This window comes from Gopherus flavomarginatus, chromosome 1, assembly GCF_025201925.1.
Source record: "Gopherus flavomarginatus isolate rGopFla2 chromosome 1, rGopFla2.mat.asm, whole genome shotgun sequence".
Classification (NCBI taxonomy): Eukaryota; Metazoa; Chordata; order Testudines; family Testudinidae; genus Gopherus; species Gopherus flavomarginatus.
Genome location: NC_066617.1, coordinates 113,519,845 through 113,547,496, shown reverse-complemented (window position 1 = coordinate 113,547,496; position 27,652 = coordinate 113,519,845). Strand labels below are relative to the sequence as shown.

Here is a 27,652-nt window from a genome sequence, read left to right as displayed (position 1 = left end):
CAAATTATGACGAAAAATTCGCTATATATTCCTGACCCCCTCCTGGGGACGGGGGGAGAGAGAACTCGAATTCCCGTCGAACCGTATCCAGAATTGATCAACCTGGCTCTCTCCTGGCTCACGCATTCCCCAGAGCCTGACTGCTTGCCGGCCGTAATGAAACTTTTGTGGTTTGTATGTGTAAGTATAATTAGTTGTTAAGGATATCTGTACATCTGTGTGTTAGATAAGAGGCAGAGACTGGTTCCAGCCGCCCCAAGGCTCCTGCTAGGGGAAACCCGTTGACCAGGAAACCTTGAACGCAAGGGGGACCAGTTGAGCCTAGCAATTTGTGTCTACTAAGATTAGTTGCTGCATTTATGAGTACTAACAGCACCAATATCACTTTTATTAACCCCTGGGACGACCTGAATAATTACTGGGACTTAGAAAAATACCAGGGCCAACTTCTATTTGTAATTGTAGTGTTTGTGTTATTTGTTCTAGTATTATATTGTAAGCCCAAGCTGTAACTAATTGTGTTATCCCTTATCCTTATCTGTGACTCCTTTAATAAATCCTTAATTTTTAACACTACGCCTGATTGCTTGCGTTATCCCCGTCACTGCCCTTGGGCACTTGTCACCCCCCCCCGGGGCATCCAGTGATCGAACCTCCGCCCTATTCCAACGCTCATTACCCGGTAGATAACGGGCACCTGGTGGCCATATCGGTGGAGCAAGGGGCGAGAGCAATCTGTAATCAACATGGCGTCACGAACAGGATGCCTTCGGGAGGGTCAGTGCCCGTGGTGTAGTGGGGACCGTGAGCAATCTGAGCTCGAGCAATTTCAACACCTGCAATTTCACCAAGTGGCCAGCAGACAGTCTGCGAAGCCCACCCTAGACTGGGTTTGTATTATAGAGTCAGGGTCAGGGTCAAAAAGCTATACGACCTCATTAACCCTGCCCGCCGTAGGATGTCTCCTCCATTGCCATCCCACCTTTAAATGTCAGCCGGCCGATAGCTCCCTGCAGCCCCAGTGCACGGGGGTTGCGGAGACTAGTCGGACCGAGACACCGTTGGGCATTTGGAAGGAGTGTAGCCGTATCATAAAAAGATCCGGGGCCACCGTTTCCAAACTCATACCCCCGCCCCGGGTACAGCCGGGTGATCCTGCCCATGGGTTGCTAGTCCAGTTAGTGCAGGAATTAGAACAGACCAGGCGAACAAAGAAACTTAGACCAGACGAGTATAAGTCAGAGGACGTGTCCACGGTCTTGTTCAGCGCACTGAATAAGGCGCTGGACCTCTGCGCGGTCCTTCATGGAAGCACTATGTTTGCTGCTAAACAAGCCGCTGCTAACAGCACTGACAGCGCAGAATGTGAGATAAGTGAAAAAGAGCAGGAGGACGGGAGTCAGACTAGTAAAAGCCCACCCCCCTATGAAGACCCCCCTTCCCCTTTAATTTACCCCGCACTCCCCTCAGCCCCACCTGCGCCTGAGAAGGAGGGGCAGATAGAGGCAATGCCCGTTGTTCTCACCAAAAGTAAGTTGGATTCTAATACAGGCCAGACGGTTACGACCACCGAGCTTCGAACTCGCACTAAGGCGGAGTTGAAGGAATTCTTAGCAGACACGAGGCGCAGGGAGGGCGAGGCACCCCTAATATGGCTGGGTCGTCTGGCTCTGGATTATGGGGCGGAGGTAGTGGATAAGGAGGAGGCCGCTGTTCTGGCCAAAACGTCTAATTGGTCGTCAGGGTTCCCGGGTCATCACCTCTTAGGAAATGGGGTCTGGCCGCTTACTATACCAGCCGCGGCCGCCCTAACAATGAAGGGAAGTTTTAAGGGCATGTATATTCCCCCTGGCAGCATAAACACCCCCCACGAAGTTATATGGGCCATTGCCGGAGCGTCCATCTTAACGTGGGACCCACAAGCGACGCCGTTAAATTTAAACCCGCAACAGCTCCAGTCGGGCTTCCCCTTTATTTTTGTCGCAGACCCCACTCAAATTCCGGTCAACCGGGACGCAGTGGACATGGCCGTAGAAGGCGCCCCACCGATTGACACAGGGGGGACCCTGCTGCTCCATGGTTGGGTTGGGCAACCCCTTATTATCTTATATGAAGTCATGTCCCGGCTTCGAATGCCACCAGCCTCGAAGGACCCCATTTCAGCCCTTCCAGCTGAGAGCCCTGTTAACAAGGGTCAGTCTAAACACCCTGAACGAACTAAGGCTGAAAGAGCACTTTTTGGGTTCCTGTTACATAAGGGGATCCCCAAGGAGGCACTGCGGAAAATGTCTGATACCCAGCAGCTAGATTTGGGGAGACAGTTAGGATGGAGGGACTGGGACGACTATTTGAGAACAAAAAACGAGTAGAGGCCGGGTGCGCCCCGGCCTCCACAGAGACTTGGGATGATCGACCATATCACACCCTATTGGTAGCCGGTCCCAAACCCCCTTATACCCCTGTATCTTTTTTGTTGGACACCGGAGCTCAAATCTCCGTTATAAAATCCGATGTACCCCATGTATCCACAAGTTCTACTATGTTTATTCAGGGTCTTAACAGTATTGAAGAAAAGCCTGTAGTCACCTTTACTCTGATTCATAAGGGGTATAAGCGAAAAGTTAAGGCTTTGTTGGGGGGAACAAATTTGCTGGGGGTTGGGGATATAAAACGACTGCGATTACAAAAACAAGTCTGTCAGGCTCTGCCTGTCACCCTGTCGCCCGAAGCCCCCCCCCCTTATTGCCCCGAGCTTGTTAATGACAGTTCATGGAAATTTTCCCCCATTCCCACGAAGCCTGAAGGCATCCCCCTCATTAAGCAACTGCTCGCCCAGTTGTTAAAGGAGGGACGGATATCACAGGCGATCGCGTCAAACTATCTATCTCCCGGCTGGGGTATCCCCAAGCCCGGCAACTCCTCTGAATTTCGATTGGTAATTGACTATAGGCAGGCAAATAGCCGAGTCCGACACCTCCCATTCGCAGGCCCAGCCACCATTCCAGAAATACGGCAACAGCTAAGCGATGCCAGTGGAAGGTGGGCCTGCACCCTAGATTTAAAGGATATGTTCTATCAAATCCCATTGGAGGACAAACCCCAAATCCTAAATTTCGCTTTTCAGGGCGCACAGTACCAGTGGAAGGTGTGCCCTCAAGGATTCTGTAATTCCCCCACCTTGGCCACGTCCGCTCTTGCAAAAACCTTAAAGGGGGTAGAAGCCACTGGGGGCACCACCATTTTGGCCTATGTGGACGACATAATTATAATTGGACCCAACGACCACATAGTCCAACACGTAACTAATACCGTGGTAGCCGAACTAAAGGCCAATGGGTGGCGAATTAATGAGGCAAAAAGCCACCTCGTGCCCTCTCAAAGCTTCTCCTTCTTAGGCCAACATTATGACCCTTATAACTGTGGCCAACCCACCTCGGGAATTTTAGACCCTTGGGTTAAAGACCCACCCGAGAATAAAAAGCAACTGCAGAGACTTTTAGGCCTGATTAATTATCACCGACACTTCATCCCAGATAAACACCTTGTAGACCTGGAAACGATCCAGGAACCCCTCTCGTCCAAACGGAAACGGGAAATATGGAGTCCTGAGGCCCAAAAAAGCTTGGAACACATAGCCACCTGGTTTGCCTCCAACCCACGGCTAGCGCGATATAAAAGGGATTCACCTTTTACCATTACCCTTTTCTTTACACAACATCACTATGGGTACTCGGTATCACAAGATGGGCAACCGGTTTATAACTGGGCCCGACGGCTCAAGGGTCCTCAGTATCGATATGGACCCATAGGACTTATGTTACTAGCCGCAGGCGAGGCACGCATTTGGGCCCCGCTATCTAGTAAAGGGACCCTGATAGGCCCCGAGGTACACCTTATTCCTTGGCTCACGCGCCTGCCCCCCCCCAGTTTTCACGGGACCAGCCTAACTTGGCAACAGCTGTGTTATTTGGGGGAAATCACGTGGCGGGAATGGACGCTTAAATCGCTGCCAAACGATGTCCGATTCCCAGCAGCCTCGGAGCCCTTGTGTATAGAAACAAAATATGACCCCTGGATTGTGTCCGACGGGGGCACTTCCCCGACCCCCCGGGCAGGAGTCCTCTGTGCTAAATGCGACCACTTTCAGGTTGATCTCCTTCCCCCGGGTTCATCGGCCCAGCAGAGCGAAGTTCATGGGGTCCTTCTCGCTGCCCAGCATGTTACCCAGGCCCATTCTGTTTCTGATCAGGTTGTATTGGGTATAGACTCACAATTTTGTCTCAGCATCCTCACGGGAGAGGCTAACCCCACAGCGTTTATGCCCCTGTGGGAGACTATTTTTGACCTCATACGTAAGTTCTCCCGGCCCTGGTTTATAACCCATTGCCCATCACATCGTCCTGACTCTAACCCCCTCCACTCTGAATTGGATCACAAAATGAGGGAAATTCAAGCACCCCAAGTGTGCCTGGGGCAGCAGCCCCAGCTTAACACCGACCCATTCCTCCAATGGCTTCATGAGGATTGGGGGCATTTGCCTAGCGGCCGCCTATATAATCAGTTAGCCCTAGGTGCTCAGGGAAAACCTGAGGTACGGCGGCAGGACTGTGAAAGAATCGTGCAGTCCTGCCTTAAGTGTGCACAAATCAAGTCCCAAAACCGCCCACGTTATGAGCGGTGGGCGTACGCTGCGGAGTATTTCCCTCCTGGCGCGGTGTGGCAAATAGATTTAATGGGACCCCTGCCTGGAGCCCGTCGCCACCCAAAGGCTCTGGTAGTGGTAGATTTGGGCTCCCGTCAAACTCACTGTATCCCTCTAAATACCACCACGGCTGCGGCTGTGGCTGGGGCACTGCAACAGGTAGCCGCAGCATGGGGTGTGCCCTCCGAAGTTCAAGCAGATGGAGGACCCCCGTTTACCAGCAAACGTTTTGAAGCATTAGTGCTGGGATGGGGGGCTTCCCTCCATATTCACTTAAAGTATCACCCCGAAAGTAATGGTGTTGTAGAGCGGAAAATCGGGGTTCTGAAAACCATGATTCGTTCAGTTAATCCCAACGCTGACTATAAGGGTTGGAGTGCACTATTACCACAGGTTCTAATCTCTCTCAATGCAAACTATTCTCGTTGGCCTGAAATCAGCCCCAGACCTAGAGGCCCCTGGACACCCGTATATCAGCCTGACCAACTAGTCTGGGTGGCTGAGCCACAGGCCTCAGGTCACCGAGAACCCTACGCTGCACAAATTGTAAGTATAGGTAAATATCCTAATACCTACACGATTGTGAATGCCCGGGGCACCCACACCTTGGTCCATCATAACTGGATAAGCAAGCGTTCCGAGTCAGGAACGAACTAACGGGGGCCAATAAGGCCGCCTTCTGTTTGTCTTGCAGCTCGCAATGGCAGCAGGAAAACGGGACGACAACCAGAAGGGCCCCGATCCGCGGAACCTAGGACAGCCGTATCCTGTAGATGAGAACGCCCATAAGCTTATGTTCGCGGCCTATTGGATCCAAGAAGTCCTGGGAGGAAACATCGACTTATCCTCACTGACACCTGACAACTGTCTTGCATGTTCCAATAGGCTGTCTGTAAATAGGCCTTTGTTTGATTTATTGCCATTAGTGTTTAACTTTAGTAGTATTAATAGTCCCCTTAATTGTTCTTCCTCCTTTGCTCAGTGGCTCCCTATCGTGCAGTGGACAGGTTGTATAAATGATTATTTTAACCCCATCTCCCCCCGTGTCTTTCCTATTTTTAATAAAACTTCGGCACGTTATCTAGGCCCACTCCCCTTGTCACCCGGACAGAGACCCATGGCGTCCCACTGTTGGGTGTTTTATGGCAATAAGGGACGACGAGGCCGGTCAAACTCACCCTACTGGGTAGGCACGTATCCAAACTGTTCCCAAACCCTTATCTATGACAACGTATCCCACGGCAACGCTGTTATGAATCAGGACACCCCCCTGCCGATAACCAATAAAACTGTCGTGGAAATAAATGTCATGGACCCACCCTTTAGTGACTTCTTTAACCCTCTTAGGCACACCTATTTTTATTTTAGTTGGGTTTTAAATAAGTTAAGACCCGGTCACTTTTGGCTATGTGGCGAGACGGCCTTTGCAGCACTCCCCCCCAATCCCAAAGGTATATGTACCATCGGGTCTATCCTAATAAAAGGGGGTGGTCTTTATGTCAAGACCCGGCAGCCCAGTTCGGCCGGGCGGGTTCGACGTTCTTGGGGATGGTGGGAGAGGGCAAAGGGTGCGTTATCCTCTGTAGTATCTTCAGCGGTTTCATTCAACCCCGTGGGATATATGTTATTGCGTGAGCAAGTATTATTCCAATCATTGGCTATTGAAACGCTAGCTAACACCACTGCACGGGGCTTCAGCTTAGTTAATCAGCGGTTAGATGAATTAGCAGAGTATTCTTTTCAAAATCGCTTAATGATACAATTTTTGTTACAATCACGAGATTTTTGTGAAACCCTCATATCTATGTATCCGCAGTTTAAAGATAAGTGCTGTATCTCTCTTTCTTCTATCTCTGGAAACTTAAGTGAAGTGATTGATGACCTTCAGGCCTTGGGAACTGCTGTGCGTGAGTCCAGAGAGACCTTCCGCTTCTGGTCATGGCTGGAGTGGCTGGGCCTTGGTGCCTATAAGGCTTATTTTCAGTCCCTTTTGGTGTCGCTCGTGGTGGGCCTCTGCCTCCTCTGCCTCGGGTGTGCTTTTGTTAAGGCCTGTGTTCGGCGGATGGTGGGAAGTGCCCTTATTGCCTCGGCCACTGAGACGCATCCGCTCGTAGGAGCGGACGCTGACTCGGACACTGAGGTTTAGGTACGTTGGGTGTTGTCGGCCGGAGCATGGGGGCATGTTGGACCCCCAAGTTGGGCCCTAGGGCCAGGCAGCTAGTGCCCCGGCCTCCACCCCCAACGGATTTTTCCCCCAGCCCCCATAGCTGCCACTGATCATGTAGCTGCTTGGAAAGCAGAACTTGTAACAGGAAAAGCAGCCTTGTGGTCAGCCGGTCTGAAGGGACGAAGTTCCCCTCACGACGGTTGCTACCTGGGTAAGGATGTAGGGGCCCGACTGCCTCCCTTGTATGGGCATAAGCCACTCGCGACCCCACAATTGGCTTATCACAAATTATGACGAAAAATTCGCTATATATTCCTGACCCCCTCCTGGGGACGGGGGGAGAGAGAACTCGAATTCCCGTCGAACCGTATCCAGAATTGATCAACCTGGCTCTCTCCTGGCTCACGCATTCCCCAGAGCCTGACTGCTTGCCGGCCGTAATGAAACTTTTGTGGTTTGTATGTGTAAGTATAATTAGTTGTTAAGGATATCTGTACATCTGTGTGTTAGATAAGAGGCAGAGACTGGTTCCAGCCGCCCCAAGGCTCCTGCTAGGGGAAACCCGTTGACCAGGAAACCTTGAACGCAAGGGGGACCAGTTGAGCCTAGCAATTTGTGTCTACTAAGATTAGTTGCTGCATTTATGAGTACTAACAGCACCAATATCACTTTTATTAACCCCTGGGACGACCTGAATAATTACTGGGACTTAGAAAAATACCAGGGCCAACTTCTATTTGTAATTGTAGTGTTTGTGTTATTTGTTCTAGTATTATATTGTAAGCCCAAGCTGTAACTAATTGTGTTATCCCTTATCCTTATCTGTGACTCCTTTAATAAATCCTTAATTTTTAACACTACGCCTGATTGCTTGCGTTATCCCCGTCACTGCCCTTGGGCACTTGTCACCCCCCCCCGGGGCATCCAGTGATCGAACCTCCGCCCTATTCCAACGCTCATTACCCGGTAGATAACGGGCACCTGGTGGCCATATCGGTGGAGCAAGGGGCGAGAGCAATCTGTAATCAACAGGAGCATGTCTACACTTACCTCTGCAGCAATCGATCCAGCAGGGTTCGATTTATTGCGTCTAGTGGTGATGTAATAAATCAATCACTGAGTGCTCTCCTGTTGACTCTGGTACTCCACCAGAGTGAGAGGCGGAGTCAACGGGGGAGCATCCGCAGTCGACACTGCGATAAGTAGATCTAAGTACGTTGACTTCAGGTACGTTATTCAAGTATCTGAAGTTGCGTAACTTAAGTTGATCTTCCCTTCCCTCCCCACCCCACCAGTGTAGACCAGGCCTCAGTGAAAGTATATCTTAACTGCTGTGTTGTGTCAGCAGCTGCTGGTTGATTGTCCTATAGGCAAGATGCATCAGCTTTGCAATCCGTGGAGTTATCTGCCAAGAAGTGTACAATAACTGTGCAAAATTCTACTTGGGGTACTTGTTTTCATGTGAAAGATTTACTGTATCGATGTAGAAAGGACAAGTACCCAAATGCAAAACGTCTTTTTCAGTGACACTTGAATGTTTTCATCATGGTGTAGCCAGGAAAATTAACTCTCTACTATACTGTTACTCATTGTAGTGTTACTGTAAGATGTAACAAAATAGTCACCCCAGAAGATAAAAAGAATATAGAAATTAAAGTATAATTAAACAACTTTTCAGTTATTTCCAAAAGCTTGTTGTGAAGATTAATGGTCTTAAAGTGGTTTGAGATCTCTGGATGGAAAGTGCTAAAAAAAAAATGCAGAATATTTTCTTAAGCCCAGTAAGTTGCTACTTCAAGGTTGGTGAAACAAATGAATACAATCTGTGGAGGCATTTGTTTTCCTTTAAAGAAAATAAATTATTAAAAGGTTAATATTACAGCATTGCAATAATAGGTATATAAGAAAGTCACAGATGTGTTTCAATTTTCAGAGCAGTGGAAAGAGTTCAGTGCTGGAAAGCCTTGTGGGGAGGGATCTACTCCCAAGAGGTACTGGAATTATCACCCGGAGACCTCTTATTCTGCAGCTGGTGCATGTTTCACCAGAGGATCGTCGGAAAACATCTGGAGATGAAAATGGTAAGAGTGATCCAACTGGGATTTTAATCTTCATGTTTATGTAGTTGTCTTTAAAGAAAATACCTCATGATATTTCTATCCTTTCTGTGGGAAAAAAAAAAACCAACTTTTTTTCTTATTTCTCTGAGGCTTATTTTATACATACAATTGTGTTGAGAAAACATAGCCACTGTCACCACCTATGCTTCCCATACAACAGAAGCTGCAAAAGTTCTGGCAGTTAGGCTAATTGATTTTTTCAATAGTTTTTCTGAATTTCATATTTTTAGTCTTACCTTTGTTCTCTCCCTTGTATTCAGTGAGCACCTGTGAGAAGAGAGTATTACGGTATCTGACTGGTAGTGATTGCATAGGGTGTGCAGAGCATTTTTGCTTATGTTCTCTGTTCGTGCTGATAAATAAAACCTCCCCAACAAGTGCATGACTGTAGAGAGGAGTTAAAGTATGTATGTACACTGGAAAAAATAGTTGGCTGGGGATGACGAAAACAAACCTTTATTAGTTTAAAACTTAATTGGAACCTCCAGTGGCTTATTGCTATCATTTTACTAAGCAGTATTGAGAAATTCTAAGCCATAGAAAAGCAGGATGATTTAGATTATTCTAAATCTTATCTAGTCTAAAACTTTAGTCTCTTTTAGTGGCGACTCCTTACCCGTTAGCAGATCTAGAGTGTCACCTCAATTGCCTGCTGGAAGTTGGAACAGTTTCACTTTGCATGAAGTAATACTCTTAGTCTATGTAAGAGTGAGGCCACTAGAATTAATCAATCATAGCAAAAAATCTTTCCATTTAACAGTGAAAACACATACACTTCTGATGGCATGAGAAACTTAAATATATATATACTAAAATTGTTACTTTTTCCTGAATTTAAATAAAGTTCCTTTTAAAACCTTTAGTTCAGAACAGATTCCTGAAAATATTCAATCAAGGTTCTAGAAGTCTGTTACTTGTTTTGTTTTATTAATATACTTCTTGTATCTTTTGGTTCTTGAAAAATTACCATTAAGCGCCGGAGAACCTTGAATGTGTTCCAGCTCCAAATGCCATTGTTCCTGAAAGTGACAGAAAACACAAATCCAATGTATAAAAGTTAAAAGCTTTTAACACACAGCACAATAAACTAATTGACAAGGATGGACTCTGAGAGGTATATGAATATTAAAATAGAACCATAGAACACATTTGGTTTCTTTAAAGTATCTGTGAAATTTAATTTCACATTGTTTGTGTTTTATCTGAACTTAATGTTTTGGTACCCTTTGAACTGCTTTCATCTCATGCACTGTAGAATGAGATGCATGCTAATTACTAGTTTTTGTCCTAGTCTGCAAGATTAAGGGTAGAAAAGATGGTTTTGTAGACTAGGACAGAGTATTAGGAGTTTGTAGGCATCTCTTCTGTTCTCAGCTCTGTCACAAATTTCCTGTGACCTTGGGCTTCAGTCTTTTCAACTGTAAAATGGGGATAATGGCACCTACTGCACAGGGAAGATGAATAAATAAATATTTATGGTATAAAGCCCATTGAGATCTTTGGATGAAAGCCACTACATATGTGCCAAGTTGTATATCTATATTTTTCATTTTCAGAGTAAGGTAGGCTCATCTGATTGGAATGGACAGAGCTTTATGGCTTCTATCAGCTAAGTTAAAATTTCTTTACCAAGGTGCAAACAAACTGCACGGATGCTCCAAGAAGCAGGGACAAACACTAAAGCAAAATACACAGACGCTTTTCAATAGATACCTTTCTTTATGGGTATGGCCCTATCAAATTCACGGTCCGTTTGGTCAATTGCAAGGTCACAGGATTTTAAAAATAGTAAATTTCATGATTTCAGTTATTTAAATCTGAAATGTCACGATGTTATAATTGTAGGGGTTCTGACTCCAAAAAGGAGTTGGTGTGGGCGGGGTGGGTTGCAAGGTTATTGGTGGGAGGGGTTGTGGTACTGCTACCCTTACTTATGCATTGCTGCTGACGGTGGCCCTGCCTTCAGAGCAGTGTGGCCTGAGAGCGGCAGCTACTGGCCAGGAACCCAGCTCCGAAGGCAGAGCCACTGCCAGCAGCAGTGCAGAAGTAAGGATGGTTTGGTATGGTTTTGCCCCCCATACTTCTGCGCTGCTGCCTTCAGAGCTGGGCCCTCAGTCAGCAGCTGCCCCTCTTTGGCTGCTCAGCTCTGAAGGCAGCAGCACAGAAGTAAGGGTGGCATGATATGGTATGGTATTGCTAGCAGGGTGCTGCTTTCAGAACTGAGCGCCCAACCAACAGCCGCCAGTCTTTGGCCACTCAGCTCTGAATGCAGCGAAAAAGTAAGGGTGGCAATACTGTGACACATACAGTGGTGAGTTCCAGCCAGTTCGCACTGGTTCTCAGGAACCCGTTGTTAAATTTAGAAGCCGTTTTAGAACTGGTTGTTTCAGGACAACTGGTTCTAAAAATGCTTTTAAATTTAACAAAGGCTTGGGCAGCTGTCCACCCGGCCCCAGCTCACCTCCCCCTCTCCCCTGAACGCTTCGTGCTCCTTCTCCTCCCCCTCCTCTGCTTCCCGCGAATCAAATGTTCGCGGGAAGCCTGAAACAAGGAGCAGGCAGGTAAACTGGGTTGGGAGGAGGCACGGCGTGCGCGGCCCAGTCTGGCTCCCCCTGCCCCTGGCCCCCGGCTCGGGCTGGTCCTGGCCGAGTGGCGTCGGCTCGGCTCAGGGAGTCTGGGCCCCATGGCGCCGGTCCCGGTGCCCGCCTGGCCTGCCCGGCTCTGGGAGTCTGGGCGCCGCGGCACCGGTCCCAGTGCCGGCTGAGGGCTCCGGCCTGGCTCAGGGAGTCGGGCCCCGCAGCGCTGGTCCTGGTGCCGGCCGAGCGGCTCTGGCCCGGGCCTCAGGCAGTGTGGTAAGGGAGCAGGGAGGGGATGTTCGGTGGGTTTTGGGGAAGTGGATAGGGGTCGGGGCAGTCAGAGGGCAGGGAACAGGGGGAATGAATGGGGACAAGGGTCCCGGGGGCAGTCAGGAAGGAGCAGGGGTTGGATGAGGTGGTGGGGGGCAGTCAGGGATAGAGAGAAAGGGTGGTTGGATGGGGCAGGGGTCCTGGAGGGCCATCAGGAGTAAGAGGAGGGGTTGGATGGGGCGGCAGAGGGCAGTTGGGGGATAGGGAAGGGGTGTGGATGGGGCAGGATCCTGGGGGTGAGGTGTCAAGGAATGTGGGGGGGTTGGATGGGGCAGGAGTCCCGGGGGGTGGGGGTGGTGCACGACCCCCTCATGGGGTGAGGAGGAGGGAACCAGTTGTTAATATTTTGGCAGCTCATCACTGGACACATACCACCCCCCCCCCAATAATCTTCCATCCCCCCTGCAACTCTTTTTTGGGTAAGAACCCCCAGTTTGAGAAATGCTTGTCTCCCCCATGAAATCTGGTCTCTTTGTGTGCTTTTACTCTACACTATACAGATTTCATGGGGGGAGACCAGATTTCACGGTTGTGACACATTTTTCACGCATTTGGTAGGGCCCTATTTGTGTGTTAGATATAAGTACATAAACAACTGTCTATATATATAAACCTATATGTAGCTAATTATGATTATCAGGCTTGTCTTTTTTTCATTCCAGCTTCAAGGACTAAAATGACATGAAATAAAGAATAACCATATGAACTTTATCTTTACATAGTGTCCTTACGCATAGTTGTCCTATAATAATTTTAGGGATTTAGAGAAATTTCTTTTTTGGAAAAAATAACTTGTTTTGCTTTCTTTTGAGTATTTACATAATTATATACTGCTGTATATAATTACAGCCAGTAATACTGCAGTCTTTCCTAAATGAGTCAGCATGGTCTGTTGTTTCTCATACAACGTCAAAGCTGCCTGCTGTCAGAGGATCTGTGTTGTTGATATTATAAAGCAAACACTGTTAAGAAGATGAAGTCCAGAATTTGACCTACATTTAAAAAAAACCAAAAACATTCTGGCAGGTAAATACCCTCTGGAATTTGAATTGTATGTGTAATTTTGTCACCAAACCTAGATTATTAATATGAAGCTGTCATGGTATAATTCCCCACTCTGAACCTTAGCGTCTAAAAGATGGGGTACCAGCATGAATTCCTCTAAGCTCAATTACCAGCTTAGAACCTGTAGCGCTGCCACCAACCAGGAATTCCAGTGCCTGGTACACTCTGGTCCCCCCAAAACCTTGGCCGGGGACCCCCAAGACCCAGACCCTCTGGATCTTAACACAAGGAAAGTAAACCCTTTCCCTCACCGTTCCCTCTCCCAGGCTTCCCCTCCCTGGGTTACTCTGGAAGATCACTGTGATTCAAACTCCTTGAATCTTAAAACAGAGAGGAAAAGGCACCTTCTCCCCTCCTTCTCAATCCCCCTCCCAGACTCTTCCTGAGAGAGACAGTAATCCTAACACAGAGAGAAATTAGCCTCTCTCTCCCTCTTCCCTCCTTTCTCCCTACCAATTCCCTGGTGAATCCAGACCCAGTCCCATGGGGTCTTACCAGAATAAAAAAACAATCAGGTTCTTAAACAAGAAACTTTTAATTAAAGAAAGAAAAAACAGTGAAAATTATCTTTGTAAATTTAAGATGGAATATGTTACAGGTCTTTCAGCTATAGACACTGGCAATACCCTCCCAGCCTAAGTATACAAGTACAAATTAAACTCCTCTCAGCCAAATACACATTTGCAAATAAAGAAAACAAACATAACCTAGTTCGCCTTATCTACCTAGTACTTACTATTCTGAACTTATAAGAGCCTGTATTGGAGAGATTGGAGAGAAACCTGGTTGCACGTCTGGTCCCTCTGAGCCCCCAGAGTGAACAACAACCAAAAACTAACACCACACACAAAAACTTCCCTCCCTCAAGATTTGAAAGTATCCTATCCCTTGATTGGTCCTCTGGTCAGGTAACAGCCAGGCTCACTGATCTTTTTAACCCTTTACAGGCAAAAGAGAGATGAAGTACTTCTGATCTATTAACTCTTACTTATCTGTTTATGACAGAAGCTGAATGACAACATATGACAAACACCAGTGGGGGAGAGGAGTGATTTGATGCTTAATTTATTGGCCCTCTAATACTGTTCCCTAACAAATGCTATTCTCAGAATTAAATGTGTTCCCACTGACATCATTGTGCTAGTGCATATGCAGAATTATAAGAACCATTTTAGCTTTGAAATGTAGTGTGAAGGTTTTGTCAAATGAACTAGGACAACTTGGTAGTTCATTTTTAAAATTCCAAAAATAGTGCAAATAATGGATTATTTTCAGAATAATTAGAATTGTATTCCACTTGCTAATAAGATGAAAGTATATATTTCTAAAACTGATGTATAGTAGTTGTGTATGTGTATACAATACTGTTTGTAAATAAATCTAAGGACAGTTGCATATCTGAACCCTACACGTCTAACTCTGAAGTGCATTTCATGGAACTAACCCTGGGGCATTTGACTGTAGTTGATTAAGTTGGTTACAAGTTAAAGTGCCAGGTAATGTCATAGGCTAGCTACCAATTTTACAAGTCCAACCCATAATATCACAATCCCCAGACAGGGCATTGGATAGCGACATATGACATTTTTGCAAGAATGCTGGATAATCAGGAATGCTAGACGTTTATTGTATAGTAAAGAAGGATTTCATATTATCCACAATGGTTTAGCTGCTCCAGTTATTCCAGCCTAGTAAACTTGGTTTCTGTTTCAGAGCTCTTGTGGAAATCTGTTTTTCAAGCATATTTTAGCATCCGGTCATTAAATAAATTGACATATTTGCTTCCATTTTTTAAAAAATACACTAAACTTGCAGAATTGTCAATAAAAATTACTAGCTTGGGCAAAAAATATTATAGTTCACCCCTGATTTGAATTAATTAGAATGAGGAAAACAAACTTAATATTTGCCTATCAAAAACACAAATTATCCCTAAAGGAGGGAGATTTTTCTGCTAGTTGAATCTTACACAAGAAGTCTTCAGTTTCTGCACCAGTGCACTGTACTATTCTGAACATACTGTTAATGAACTCTTCATGCTCATAAACGTAAGAAGACATAATGGTTCCTTGTGCTTTCATTTGAATGCCTCCTTGTATTGTGCTGATATTGACTTAACATTTTAACACGAGCTTTATTCACTGAAGCTTGTATATAAATCATGCACATCTTGGTTCCAAAAGTGAGGCTTCATACATATGTTTTTATAAACAGAAATTTATCTTCAGCATAGGTATATTCACCCAGAAAATTCCTCCCTTGTTTTGTAGTTTAGAGACTTCCGAATTGTCACCTATTGTACTTGTTTTCAGATCTTAATATTATTGTGCCCAATACTAGATTGTTTTTCAAAAAGAAGTTGAAGGTAAATACATTGACATGACAACTGTACAGGCAGTTGGAAATAACCTCTACTTTCCAGTGATGCTAATTTCATTTTGATATCCTTTGACAAGAGTCAGTGTGATTTACCTGAAGAATGAGCCCATATAATTTTTCTCTTGAAGAAGCCTACCTACTGTATTTGAGTTTGATCCTCAGCACTCTGGTAGGGAGGATAAGTCTAAGAACCATGTAACTGTCAATGTTTCTGATTTTCTTTTGTGCTAGACCAAAGAGCAACTATTTTTTGAGTCGCTTCTGTGCATCATGAAATCATACTGCTTCACTGAAATGAAGGGACAGTAAATACGATTGCTATTCAGTAGAACAGAATTTGAAGCTTCCAAAGAGCTTCTAACCCAAAATACAGAAAATATATTAACTAAAGAGAATAGTCTACTCCATTAGAAGTGAGGGAGTAAGCACTGTATTTTCACATCATCATATCTGACAGAGACACAATCTCCATAGCTCTCATTTAGACTGAGATCTGAGAGGGGTTCTTGGTTTGATCAGAGCAAATACCTCATAATAGTTCTGTTTGTTGATAGTCATATAACATGTTCGTGGCATGCATTGTTTTCTATTGAATTACAGGACAAAGAAAACAATTGAGAGAGCTCTGTTAAATTTCTGCCCCCATTAATTATTAAATTGGCCTTGCAGCTAAGAATCATTTTTACAATTAAACTTCATCCGTTTTGTGGGAGGATGGGATAGGGGAAGAGGACGTATGATGGATCAGTTTAGTAACCTTTACTGTTTTAATATTTGAGGTGGGAAGTTAAATGTTGCAGTCTTACTGGACAGTTAATATGGAGCCAGAAGATGGGAGCAAGAGTCTGAATCTAGAATCTGAAGTTTACTAAAGCAACATTATTTTATCAGCTTTTCACATCAGTGCCTCCAAATATAGGACCTTGTGATATCTGAAGCAAGTGCTGTTTATATCTCAGTAGCAGGCAGAAGCCTCAGTCAGGTTTTGGGGCCCCCTTTTGTAATTGGTACAAGCACAAAGGAAGACAGTTCCTGCTGCAAAAAAACTTACCATCTAAAAAGACAAAGGGTGGAGTAACTGGTACAGCATCTTCAGAGTGTGGCTGGGCATGTCTCTCTTTTGTTCCATTTCTTTATTTTTGTTTGTTATAGGGTGGAATGAAGGGATGAGTAAACAGGAACAATAATGTCTAAATTTCAGATAATAAGAAGTGGTCTACTGGTGTTTAGGGACTGTAAAGTATTGGAGAGGGAGAGCTGGGAGACCAGCTGGGTCTCTTCATGCACGAGTGGTGCTGCTTGTTACTGTTTTGGGAAGTCCTTGCTGTCCCCATCTCAACCTAGAAGATCTTGGGGTTCTGATGGCAGCATTTTATGACCCTAGTTGGCTTCTTCCGCTCCCAGTAGAGGATGGTGTGAGGAAATAGCCTTCTTAGTGTAAAGGCAGTTACAAGATGTGGATAAACTTTGTTTTTGAAACCTACATTTTTAAAGTCTAAATTACCTGGCACTGTTTCTTCTTAAATATAATCTCAGATTTCTGGCCATTGTATTCTGCTTATTTTAATTTTCATGAGTTTCTTATTGATGTGCAGGAAGTTGTCATGCATAACTGTGATTTATGCAGCAAAAAGTTAATCTCTCTACAGAACATTAGCCATCTCCAGCAATGTGTAAAAAAAAAAAAAACACAAACACATGTCAAATCCTTGTTTTCAAATAGGTTTTATAGCTTATCCAGGGTGAGAGATGACTCTCATCAAGGGAAGTCCTAGATTGCTCTGTTGAAAAGGGCATTGTTTTGTGTGTTTGAAATCAAAATACTTCAAAACAGTAATTCTGAGATGAACAGCAATAATAAAGACATCACATAAACGACATGACAGTATATTTGATTAATAGGTATCATTTAGTGATGAGTGTTCAAGATCTGTTTACAGTGTATTGTGATAATGCATTATGCATTTTCATTAATAATTGAATAGCATGCATGTCTGTCTGCATGCTTTTATAATCCCTCTAAGTCTGGTACAGAAAGGTAAAGAGAATGCTATGTAAAACTTAATGGCAAGTACTAAACTTTATTCAATGCTGTTTCTGTTTAACTGCAGACCCTGCTACATGGAAAAATCCAAGACACCTTACTAAAGGTTTCTTTTAGCCACTTGTTTGTTGTCCCTACGCATTATCTGCATGTTTATGTGTTCTAACTACCTGTTTTCATGCTACTTTATTGCTGACTGCACTTTTACTTTAACACACTGCCTACTGTGTTGACTGATGGTTATTTTGGTCGGTCTTATGGCTTTTTTTTCAATTTCAGTAATTTCTGTCTTTGCTCTGCATTAGCATCTAAGGGATGGATTTAACTTTTCTTTTGCGATGTGTTGCTTTATCATATAACTTTCATAACATTTTAGTTACATAATGTGTTTTTAATGTGTATAGGTGAGTTTCTTTTGGGACTCCTACCAGAATGAGACAGTCTGAATGGTACTTACTTTTAGATAAGCAGTATTTGGATGAGCAAGTAGTAAGCAGAGTTCTTGTTGGTTCCTTTCTAGAACTGATTTCTGTATGGAGCAACTGTGAATTTCTGAAATGCAACATCACTTAAAAAAATGGAGATCTAGTTGAGGGAATACAGATGTCTCCAGATGTGACTAAAACTTACTTTTTTTAGTAGGAGCTTGCACTTATGTACACTCAATAACAGAAGTGGCCACTTCTGTGATTCCTTCGCTAGTTTTGGGCCTGTCCTAAGAAGCACAGAGTATTGTCAGCCAACATGGAAGTCCATATGGCTAAGGATGCTTGACCTCTGGCAGAATTGGGCTTTATAAGACTTCTGCCCCAAGGTTTCATTGTTAAACAATACATAAGTGTTCTACTTAATTTTTTTTTTTTTTTGCTTGAGCAGATTTTTCTAACAATTTCTTTCAGCTGTAATCTGATCTCTGTACAGTGCACTATATGTATGCTTGCTTGTATGCAAAAAAGGATGTTGCAAAATTGTTTTTTTTCAGTCACAAACTGATCTTTAAATAAGCAGGGCATTTCTGGGGACTTCTGGGATAGGAAAATGAGTCATTCTTTTAATCAAATCCATTATTCAGAGAGTGGAAATTAGGCAACGGATCTACAAATTAACATTTGAAATGAGATGCAGAATGTTAAGTATATGTATTTAAAGCCATTTAATTTCTTACAGTAGGAAGTAGATTAATGTTTGCATTTCTACTGCTACTTTAAAAGAAAATGTATATTGGTTTTCAACAAACTGTTCATGTGAAAAAGACACGAGGATACTTAGGCTCTTAGTAGGGTGTCCTTGAAATGAAACTTTTTTCCTCTCTAACTCATGTAATGGTTTTGTTTTCAGGGATTGATGCTGAAGAATGGGGTAAATTTCTTCACACCAAAAATAAGGTATGTTTATTGTGGAGTGACAGTAGCTCCTTCATAGTTAAAGTGAGGTATCTTTCCATTATAAGCCTGAAGTTCAATCCCAACCCTTTCTCCACCATCAGCTTCCCCTAAAAGGGATGAATTCCACATGCTACATTTCATGCCAAGGTAGAACTTCTTTTTTCTTGAGAAGTTTGTGGGTTTTTTAAGTTCAGAAAAGGAAGTTTAAAGTTATGGTGTCTCTGGGTTGTTTCTCTTCTACAGTGCTTGTCCTCACTGTATTGGCTTGAATGGCTAGGCTTTAAAAATTCCAAATTCGTATGTATTGTTGGCTTTGCTTTTAGTGTGTTTTGGTGAAGCATTGAGTGGAAATTACAAAGATAAGTACATATACCATCACAAATTGTTTTTATTACTCCAGATTAAGATAGTCAGGGAAGGAGTTAACTAGAGACTTACTGAGCAGAGAGATAAGAGGAAAGTAGTGGAAGACTGTGGGAGGAGGATTGAAAGGAATAGAAGGAGCTTCCCCAGCCATGTGGTGAACAGTGAAGGACTGTAATGCTTAAGAGTCTTCCTGTGTTAAGGACAGTTTATCTCCCTTGGTTGAAGCAAGCCATCCTTGATTTGATGACTTGCTTGTTGATTTTGATTTGGATCTTTTTGGAGTGGGTTGAAGAGGGCCCCAGTTTTGACTCCCTGTACTTTGGGTCAGGGAGAAGAAATTTGCTGTGAAGAGGTGTGACAGAATGCAGTATTTTGTGTCATTGTGTTTTTTTCCCCTCTTTGTGTGTTGCTTGAAGCTATGGCTTAGGCCACTCATGTAGAGGGATCTTTTCACATGTTTATAGAACACTGTTATGAAATTATTTTTGAACTATTAGTTGATATGCTGTTGATGCCAAACTGTTTCTACAACTTCTGGCAAAGCCAAAGATGGAGACTGATAGGGGATACATACAGAGATGGGGAGCCAGGAAGGACTGAAGACTGGATGACATAGCTCTGTGCTACCTAATTTTGGACTGGTGTTTTGTTTAAAGAAGGAAGAGGTGGTTGCAGAATGTGGAGGCAGACCAGGGAAGATTGGCAGGGCATGTTGGCAGGGGGCAGAACAGGGTACCTGAAAGATACAGAGGGCAACATGTTGTTAGTGTATCCTACTCATGATAAAACTTCAAAGACAAAATTTTATTAGATATAAAACTAATATAGTTTAAACATTTTATTGTGGATAAATCTTTCCCCTTGATGAGATTTTGGTAACAAGTAATAACTCTTGCTGCCCATTGTAACAAAAGGCGAATGTTATTACTCAATAATGAGTTTTCAGCTATTAATGTTCACGTTGATAACATTGTAAAATAGTGCTGAAGATGATTCTTGCTTTTTATGTGCATACTTACAGTATTTATCACTTTGTTGGCACGAAGAACATTTTGGTGATATATAGATATCTCTCTCTCTCTCTCTCTCATAGATATATGCAGTAAGTACATTGCTGTCTGACTTTGTTACTTTTGCTTCTGTATTTCAGCTCTATACAGACTTTGATGAAATTCGACAAGAAATAGAAAACGAAACAGAGAGGATTTCAGGAAATAATAAGGTTGGTATGAGATGAACTCAAACTCTAGTTCACAGAATATCATTCCTTACTGTCATGGGGTACTCGATGGTGGCACCTCTTCCTGCCTTTTCTGGGGATTAGCTCTCTTTCAGGTTCGACACTTCTCTTTGCAGGGTCTCAGCCTGTTGTCTTCTCTCTCGCTGTACAGCCCCTCCCTCACTCCAGGGACTGCAGCTTCCTCTTTGTGACTCAACCCTCCTGCCAGGTCACTATGTTGTTTCCCCTTCTGGGGTATAGAGTCACAGTGGACCTGCTGTCCAGGCAATGCCACTCCATCGGTGCCTGGTAGGGGAACCCAGGCCTTCTCACAACTCTGGGTTCCAGCCCAGGGACTCTACACCACGTAGCCAAGTTCTGCTCAGTCCCTTTTCTCCGTGGATTGCTTCCTACTCATCTCCAGCAGGCTTTCTTCTCTGCCCATCTCTCTGCTTGGTACACCCTTCTCTCAGGGTCAGGACCACAGGATCCTACTCTTTCCTTAGGTTTCCTCTCTTCCTCTCTAAAGTATAGAGGGTTGCTGCAGCCATTTTCTGCTCAGCTGAATGCCGTCTTCCAATCAGGAATTGCTTTGGCAGCCGAACCTTTCATGTATGGCCACTGATTGCCCCTTTCTCAGCTTCCTTGGCCCTTTTGGGGCTGACATCGGGCAAACACCCCATCCTACTTGCAGAAAATCTGGTGGTTAAACATTGGGAAAGACTCATACAACTCCGGTGTACAGTAAATAATGTAGTGGATCCACTAGCACATGTAGTTCATAGGTCTGAGGTGACACTAACACTGCTATGAAATGATTATACTGGCAGAATTCTGAGTATCAGACTTCGCTTCAAAACTTGTTTATGTAATAGTGCCACAAGTGGAAGTGGCCTCCACCTCCCTAGGTCGAACCCATATGGTGTTTATATAAACAGCTTTATGTATATGTACGACACTTTGTTTAGCTTGTAAAATCAGCAGCCATGTTTATGTGCCTATGTGCCGTGGCTGACATTTTTTTTATCCATTAAGTAGGAGAAAGCGGGATTGCATGCACTCAGAAATTGATTGATAAACTGACTTTATTTCTGGACAAATTCTTGTGTAGAGGTCTCTGGTGCAGGAGTTTAATTTTAGTAAATAATTGGCTTTCTGAGAGGTATGTCTAGGTAAACAAATCCTCTAACTCTAATTCTTGGTGATTTTAATGTATTTCTAGGGGATCAGTCCTGAACCTATTCACCTTAAAATTTTTTCACCGAATGTCGTCAATCTGACTCTTGTGGATTTGCCAGGAATGACAAAGGTAAGAGACTGAATTTTACCTTTTGATTTGCTGCAGGTAGATTATTTTTGAGGGGCAAAATTACCTCTGTTTTGACCATTTTGTACTATTTGATAAATCATCTAAGATTCCCTTTAAAAACAGAAAATGTTATTGTTCATCAAGTTGACCAGCAATTCTGTATAGCTTTGAAATGAAGTGTCCCCATCTTATGATTAGAATTAGGATCTTTGGTAGTGCTGTATACTGAGGGAAGAGGGTTTTCTTGTAAAGATTATGTCTACACTGCAGAAAACAAACCACAGCAGCGAGTCTCAGAGCCTGGGTCTGCATACTTGGGCTTGCACTACGACTCTAAAGATAAACATGTAGACATTCTGCTTGGGCTAGAGATTGGGCTCTGAAGACTGGGAAGGGAGTTGGGCTTTAGAGGCCGAGCCAAAATGTCTACATGCTATTTATATCACTACAGTACAAGCTCCATGAGCCCATGTATGTATTTCTGGGTTCAGAGACTTGCTGCTGTGGGATTTTTTTTTCTTTTGCGGAGTAGATGTACACTAAGAGGCTTGGAAATGTTGTGGAGGCAGCATGCTTGGCTAATAGGAGAGGTAGCACTTTAGTGTCAGCAGTAACACCTGTAGTTAATTAGGTAAGTATTGAGCAGAATCAAAATGACACCTCCCCATCTTACAGAATTGGCGATGCTTGAAGAATTGTGTAAAGCAAGGAAACAATGGAGGAAACCCTCTGAGCTCTGAAGGACACACAGAGTGCCCTGAAGGGGAGGAAATATTCAGGTCCCATATGAAAGTTTTTTATTGAACTGTAACTTTTTCTACAGGAAGGGAGCTATTTTCTGGGTCCCCTATGGCAGTTAAGTGCGTAACTTCCCTAGACTTGCAGTGCAGGTTAGGGGCAGAACTGCCATTTGTTCCTTTGAAAATCTCCTCAAAATTAACATAATAAGCTGGAGTATTTGGTTTGGTTCTCACTGTGCACCGTTTTCATGTTTTTGTACTTTTCTTATAGTATCTTCATTAACCTGGTTTCAAAGTCCAGAGAAATTTGATTTTATATTGTTGTGTTTTTTTTTTATAGAGAGAAGTGTGTGATTTGCATTTGCATGATTCATTCCCCCCTTGAGTTCTATATTGTTTCCCTTTAGGTACCTGTAGGTGATCAGCCTAAGGACATTGAACTTCAAATCAGAGAACTAATCCTTCGATTCATTAGTAACCCAAATTCAATTATTCTGGCAGTCACAGCTGCCAACACAGACATGGCTACATCAGAGGCACTTAAAATTGCACGGGAGGTAGATCCAGATGGTAAGCAGCAAGACATACCGGAACCTGCATTTTAGCATTTCTCTTAAAATGGATTTTCCTAGGAAAAATAGGAATCAAATTAAAGTTCTGGAGAAAATGGTATTTGTTTTCCATACTAGTGGGTTTTCTCAGGAAACAGCTGTTATATTTTAACAAATAACATTGTCCAATTGTATCTTGTGTGATTCGGAAGCTGTTAACAATGCTGAGATTAATTAAGGGCCTGCTGGCTCACAGGCAAGGCCAGTCCAGATCCTGTTACTCTTCTAATATGGTCATGTAGTCCACTGCTCTTTACAAAGCAATATAATTGCATTGAAGAAGGCTGCTTTCATGAGAGTTGTCACTGAGTATGACCTGCTCAGGTGATTATAATTTTGGAGGAATAAAATGTATGTCTTGTAGCAGGGAAAATGCATACTTCTACAGTTAGTAATTGGCTATTGCATATGGTTCTGTTCTAGTCTCAAAAGGGAGAAAATACATTTGGAAGCGTTGGTCTTCAGCTACTGCCCACTTCAGTGCTCTGTATTTGTCTGGCAAGTCTGCTGATTTGAACTTCTTCTGAGCAGCGGATATACACTAATTTTATATTTATGTAGTGACTGAGCCAAATGAGTCCTAAAGCACTCTACACACTTGCTGACTGTATGTATGTGAGAATCACTTTCACAACCACTGAAATAGCTAAAAGTATTTTATTTACTTGAACCTAGAGGAGAAATATGTAGAGACAGTGAATCTAGTTACTCAAGTTAAAATTATCCGAAGACACTGGGATTAACACCCTGTCATGCAGTTGCCTTACCTGTCGGTGTACCACCCTGCCTTGGTTTGCCCTCTTCTTCAGGCCCAACTCAAAGTCCCCAAACACAGAGCTGAAGTTCACAACAAAATTCTTCTCCCTTCTCTCTTTCCTGTTCAGGGGTTTCATTTATTATCAAACAAAATATATTCAATATTTCACCCTTCTAATGTGGCTTCCCAAGTACTTTTCACCTTGGTGTCTGGGATTTTTTCCCTTTCCATTGTGTCAGGCACAGGAACGTAGTCTCTGCTTGGGCCTCTTCAGGCAAAGGCCCTCAAGGTGTGTCTACATGGATTAAACACACCCATCTGCCCCATGGCAGCTGACTTGAGTTCGTGGGGTTTGGGCTAAAGGACTGCTTAATTGAGGTCTAGACATTTGCGCTCTAGGACCCTGCGAGTTAGGAGGGTCCCAGGGTTCGTGTTGCAGCCCAAGCCTGAACTTCTACACTGCAGTTAAACAGCCCCTTAGCCTGAGCCCTGCGAGCCTGCGTCAGCTGACATGGGCCAGATGCAAATGTCTAATTGCAGTGTAGACGTACTCTCAGGGGCTCCATTCAGAGGTCCCACGTTCTTAACCCCGTTGAAGAACCTCCTCCTAGGTCTTTCCTTGAACTAGGGCTGTCTGACGGGGCAACAGATCCTGCTTTTTATTTATTGCCTTGTTCATATGATCAGGCATATAACTCTAGGACTACGTTCAATAATTCCCAGCCTTAAAGGTTTGAGGCCTGTACCACGTGTGCTGGTCTGCAGCTATTATTATACGTCCTTATTCTTCCAAAAAGTTCTATAGGATTTTTTTTAATGCCTACCAGTGGTCAGGACCTCTGATCTGCATGCATTTGAAAGATGGCCCTTACAATAACAGCTCAGCGATAGCTAATGCAGGGCTGAGATGCTGAATCAGTATAGATTTGGGGCAGTACTGAACACTGAATTATCTCTTCCTGCAGCACCTGGTTTGTCTGCAGTAGCCTCCTATGCCAATACTTACCCAGTCAAACTGTGCTTAGTTCACTAGGTTTCAAAGTAGCCGCCATGTTAGTCTGTATCCACAGAAAGAACAGGAGTACTTGTGTCACCTTAGAGACTAACACATTTATTTAAGATGTTAAGGCTCCAAGATAGTGTAAGTTTTATTTGTTTCTAAAGCATTTCACGAAGTAAGAAAATCCAGTATATCTACACAGGTTTCTTTCCACATTTGGGTTTAGAGATGTTCATATCCAAATATAAAGTTCTTATTTTCCTTGAGAAACATCTGATCATATACTTTAGAAACTGGTTAAATCTGTTTCATTGTGTACAGAATAAAATTAATAGTTTTTTTTTCTAGCCATTCATATAGTGGTAGTGTTGCAAGCGTAGCCCTTGTACAACTGCAAACAAGTCAAGTCTAGCTCCAGGTATATACCAGGGCTCTCTTCTTTCAGCTCACACTTAAAACTTATAAGCTTGTGAGCATAGTACTTCCTGTTCTCTCTCACTCTAACCCCATCTCAGCTGGCACAGTGCTCCTGTCACTGACGTCAATTATCTGAATTTCCAGCCGGTGCACCAGTCAAACCTTATTTTCTGTGCAGGTTACTAGAGCTCCATGGAGCCTAGAATCTTGCTGCTCATAGTTCTAGTCATCTTGTTCTGACCATTGCGTGGAGCTTCTTGAATACTCTAAGGCAGGGATGGGCAAACTTTCTGGCCCAAGGGCCACATCTGGGTATAGAAATTGTGTGGCAGGCCAGGAATGCTCACAAAATTGGAGGTTGGACTGTGTGTGTGGTGGTGGTGGGGCTGGGGGGGAAGACTCCAGCTGTGGATGCAGGCTCTGGGGTGGGTCTGGAGGTGCAGGAGGCTGCTCTAGGCTGGGACTGAGGAGTTCAGAAGGCAGGAGAGGGATCAGGACTGGGGCAGGTGGTTGGGGCACAAAAGGGGGTCAGAGGTGCAGGCTCCAGGCAGTGCTTACCTCAAGGAATTCCCAGAAGCAACAGCATGTCCCCGCTCCGGTTCCTATATGGAGGTGCGGCCAGCTGGCTCTGCGCCCTGCCTCATCTGCAGGTGCTGCCCCTGCAGCTCCATTGGCTGTGGTTCCTGGCCAATAGGAGCTGCAGGGGAAGCGTGCGGAGTTCCGTGGCTGCCTCTGCGCACAGAAGCCAGAGGAGGGACATGCCGCTGCTTTTGGGAGCCATGCAGAGCTATGGCACATGTGGAGTGGTGCAAGCTCCAGATCCCACATCCCAGCAGGAGCTCGAGGGCTGGATTAAAACATCTGAAGGGCCAGATGTGGCCCTGGGCCGTAGTTTGCTCACCCCTGCTCTACTGCCTTACTAAACTGCTTACAGCTGACAAACTTCTTGTAAATGACAATTTTCTTGCTGTTTTGATAGGTCGAAGAACGCTTGCTGTTATCACAAAGCTGGATCTCATGGATGCTGGCACTGATGCTATGGATGTACTTATGGGAAGAGTGATTCCAGTTAAACTTGGCATAATTGGGATCGTGAACAGGTGAGTGTAGGGCAGTGGTCTCCAGCCTTTTTAAGTGCAAGATCACTTTTTGAATTTAAGTGAAACTCAGGATCTACCTCAAAGAAACAGTAGAAATAACAGTAATCAAACAAACCCAAACACTCTTGCCCCACCCCTTCTCAGAGGCCCCATCTTGCTCAGTGAAGGGTTGGGCGTGTGGGAGGGGCTCCAGACTGAGTCTGAGGCAGGGGGTTGGGGTGGAGGAGAGGGTGCGGGAGGGAGTTCAGGCTTTGGTTGGGGTATGGGAGGGGTACAGGGTGGGGGTTCCAGCTGGGCACTGCTCACCTCAGACGGCTCCCGGGCAGCGGTGCAGTGAGACTAAGGCAGGCTCCCTGCCTGCCCTGGCCCTGTGCTGCTCCCGGAAGTGGCCGGTTCCCCACCATTCCCCATTCCTGGTCAATGGAAGCTGCAGGTATGGTGCCCGCAGGTGAGAGCAGCACATGAAGACCCTGTACCCCCTACCCTCCCAGGAACCACTGCCAGACATGCCGAACACTTCCAGAAGCAGTGTGGGGCCAGCGCAGGCAGGGAGCCTGCCTTAGCCCTGCTGTGCTGCTGGACTGTTAGCGTACAATCTCCTGGTTTGACTGCAGGAGGATTGGCAACCCTATTGTGATTGGCTGGTCAATCGCAGAGCCTCTGACAGTGGATCTCAGTCTCAGTGACTGAGACTGAGATCCACTGTCAGAGGCTCTGCGATCTACCAGTTGGTGACCACTGGTGTAGGGGATGGCAATTAATATGTTCTCTTGAAAGCTGGATCTTTCCATAATACGAAGGAATGTTTAGGTTTCTCAAGCATATGGGTGTGGGATTTAGAATAAGGGATTTGGAGACGACAATAGCATCTGTATTTAATTACAGAAAGAAATAAGCAGTGAGTGGCCCAGATTCAAAATGTTGGCTGCTGTGTGGGTACTTGGATTCAGAAACTTAATCTTTCCACCTGCTTTACCCCTCAATCTTCCATGTGAGAGCTGATACCACTTTGATGTAGAGGCTGCATGCTTAATGTACTGCGGGTGGCTACTGCCCATGCTGCTTTCCTATTTACTGTACAACACCAACCAGTCAGTCCATGGAGTAACGTTTCTATACCTTCAGAAGAGATGACATGTCTTCATTCTCAGTACCGATCCCCCACCTTCATAGTCAGAGGAAAATGTTGACCAAACTTTGTGTAAACATGGTTAGTTAAAGAGAGAAAATGGTTGGAGAAATGGGTTAAGAATGAAGGCAAAAATGGCAGATGTTCTGATGACTTCGGGATGGCACTGTCAAGAAAAGTGGAAGCACGAATAAAATAATTGCACCTTACATTTATTTACTAATAGTTCTTTTTTA

The 27,652-nt window shown here is 44.4% G+C and overlaps 1 protein-coding gene across 4 annotated transcripts in view; it reads left to right on the top strand.

Annotated features, from left to right (window-relative positions):
- Window positions 1–27,652, top strand: part of DNM1L (dynamin 1 like) — a 64,662-nt gene that overhangs the window by 16,848 nt on the left and 20,162 nt on the right. For 2 of the 4 annotated variants that reach the window (XM_050918500.1, XM_050918512.1), the window contains exons 2-8: window positions 8,803–8,950; window positions 17,451–17,489; window positions 18,722–18,768; window positions 20,285–20,356; window positions 21,576–21,662; window positions 22,810–22,972; window positions 26,167–26,287. In XM_050918500.1, the coding sequence (XP_050774457.1) occupies window positions 8,803–8,950; window positions 17,451–17,489; window positions 18,722–18,768; window positions 20,285–20,356; window positions 21,576–21,662; window positions 22,810–22,972; window positions 26,167–26,287 (677 nt within the window). The remainder of the gene's footprint in view (window positions 1–8,802; window positions 8,951–17,450; window positions 17,490–18,721; window positions 18,769–20,284; window positions 20,357–21,575; window positions 21,663–22,809; window positions 22,973–26,166; window positions 26,288–27,652) is intronic. The other 2 variants (XM_050918503.1, XM_050918524.1) reach the window with 1 other exon arrangement.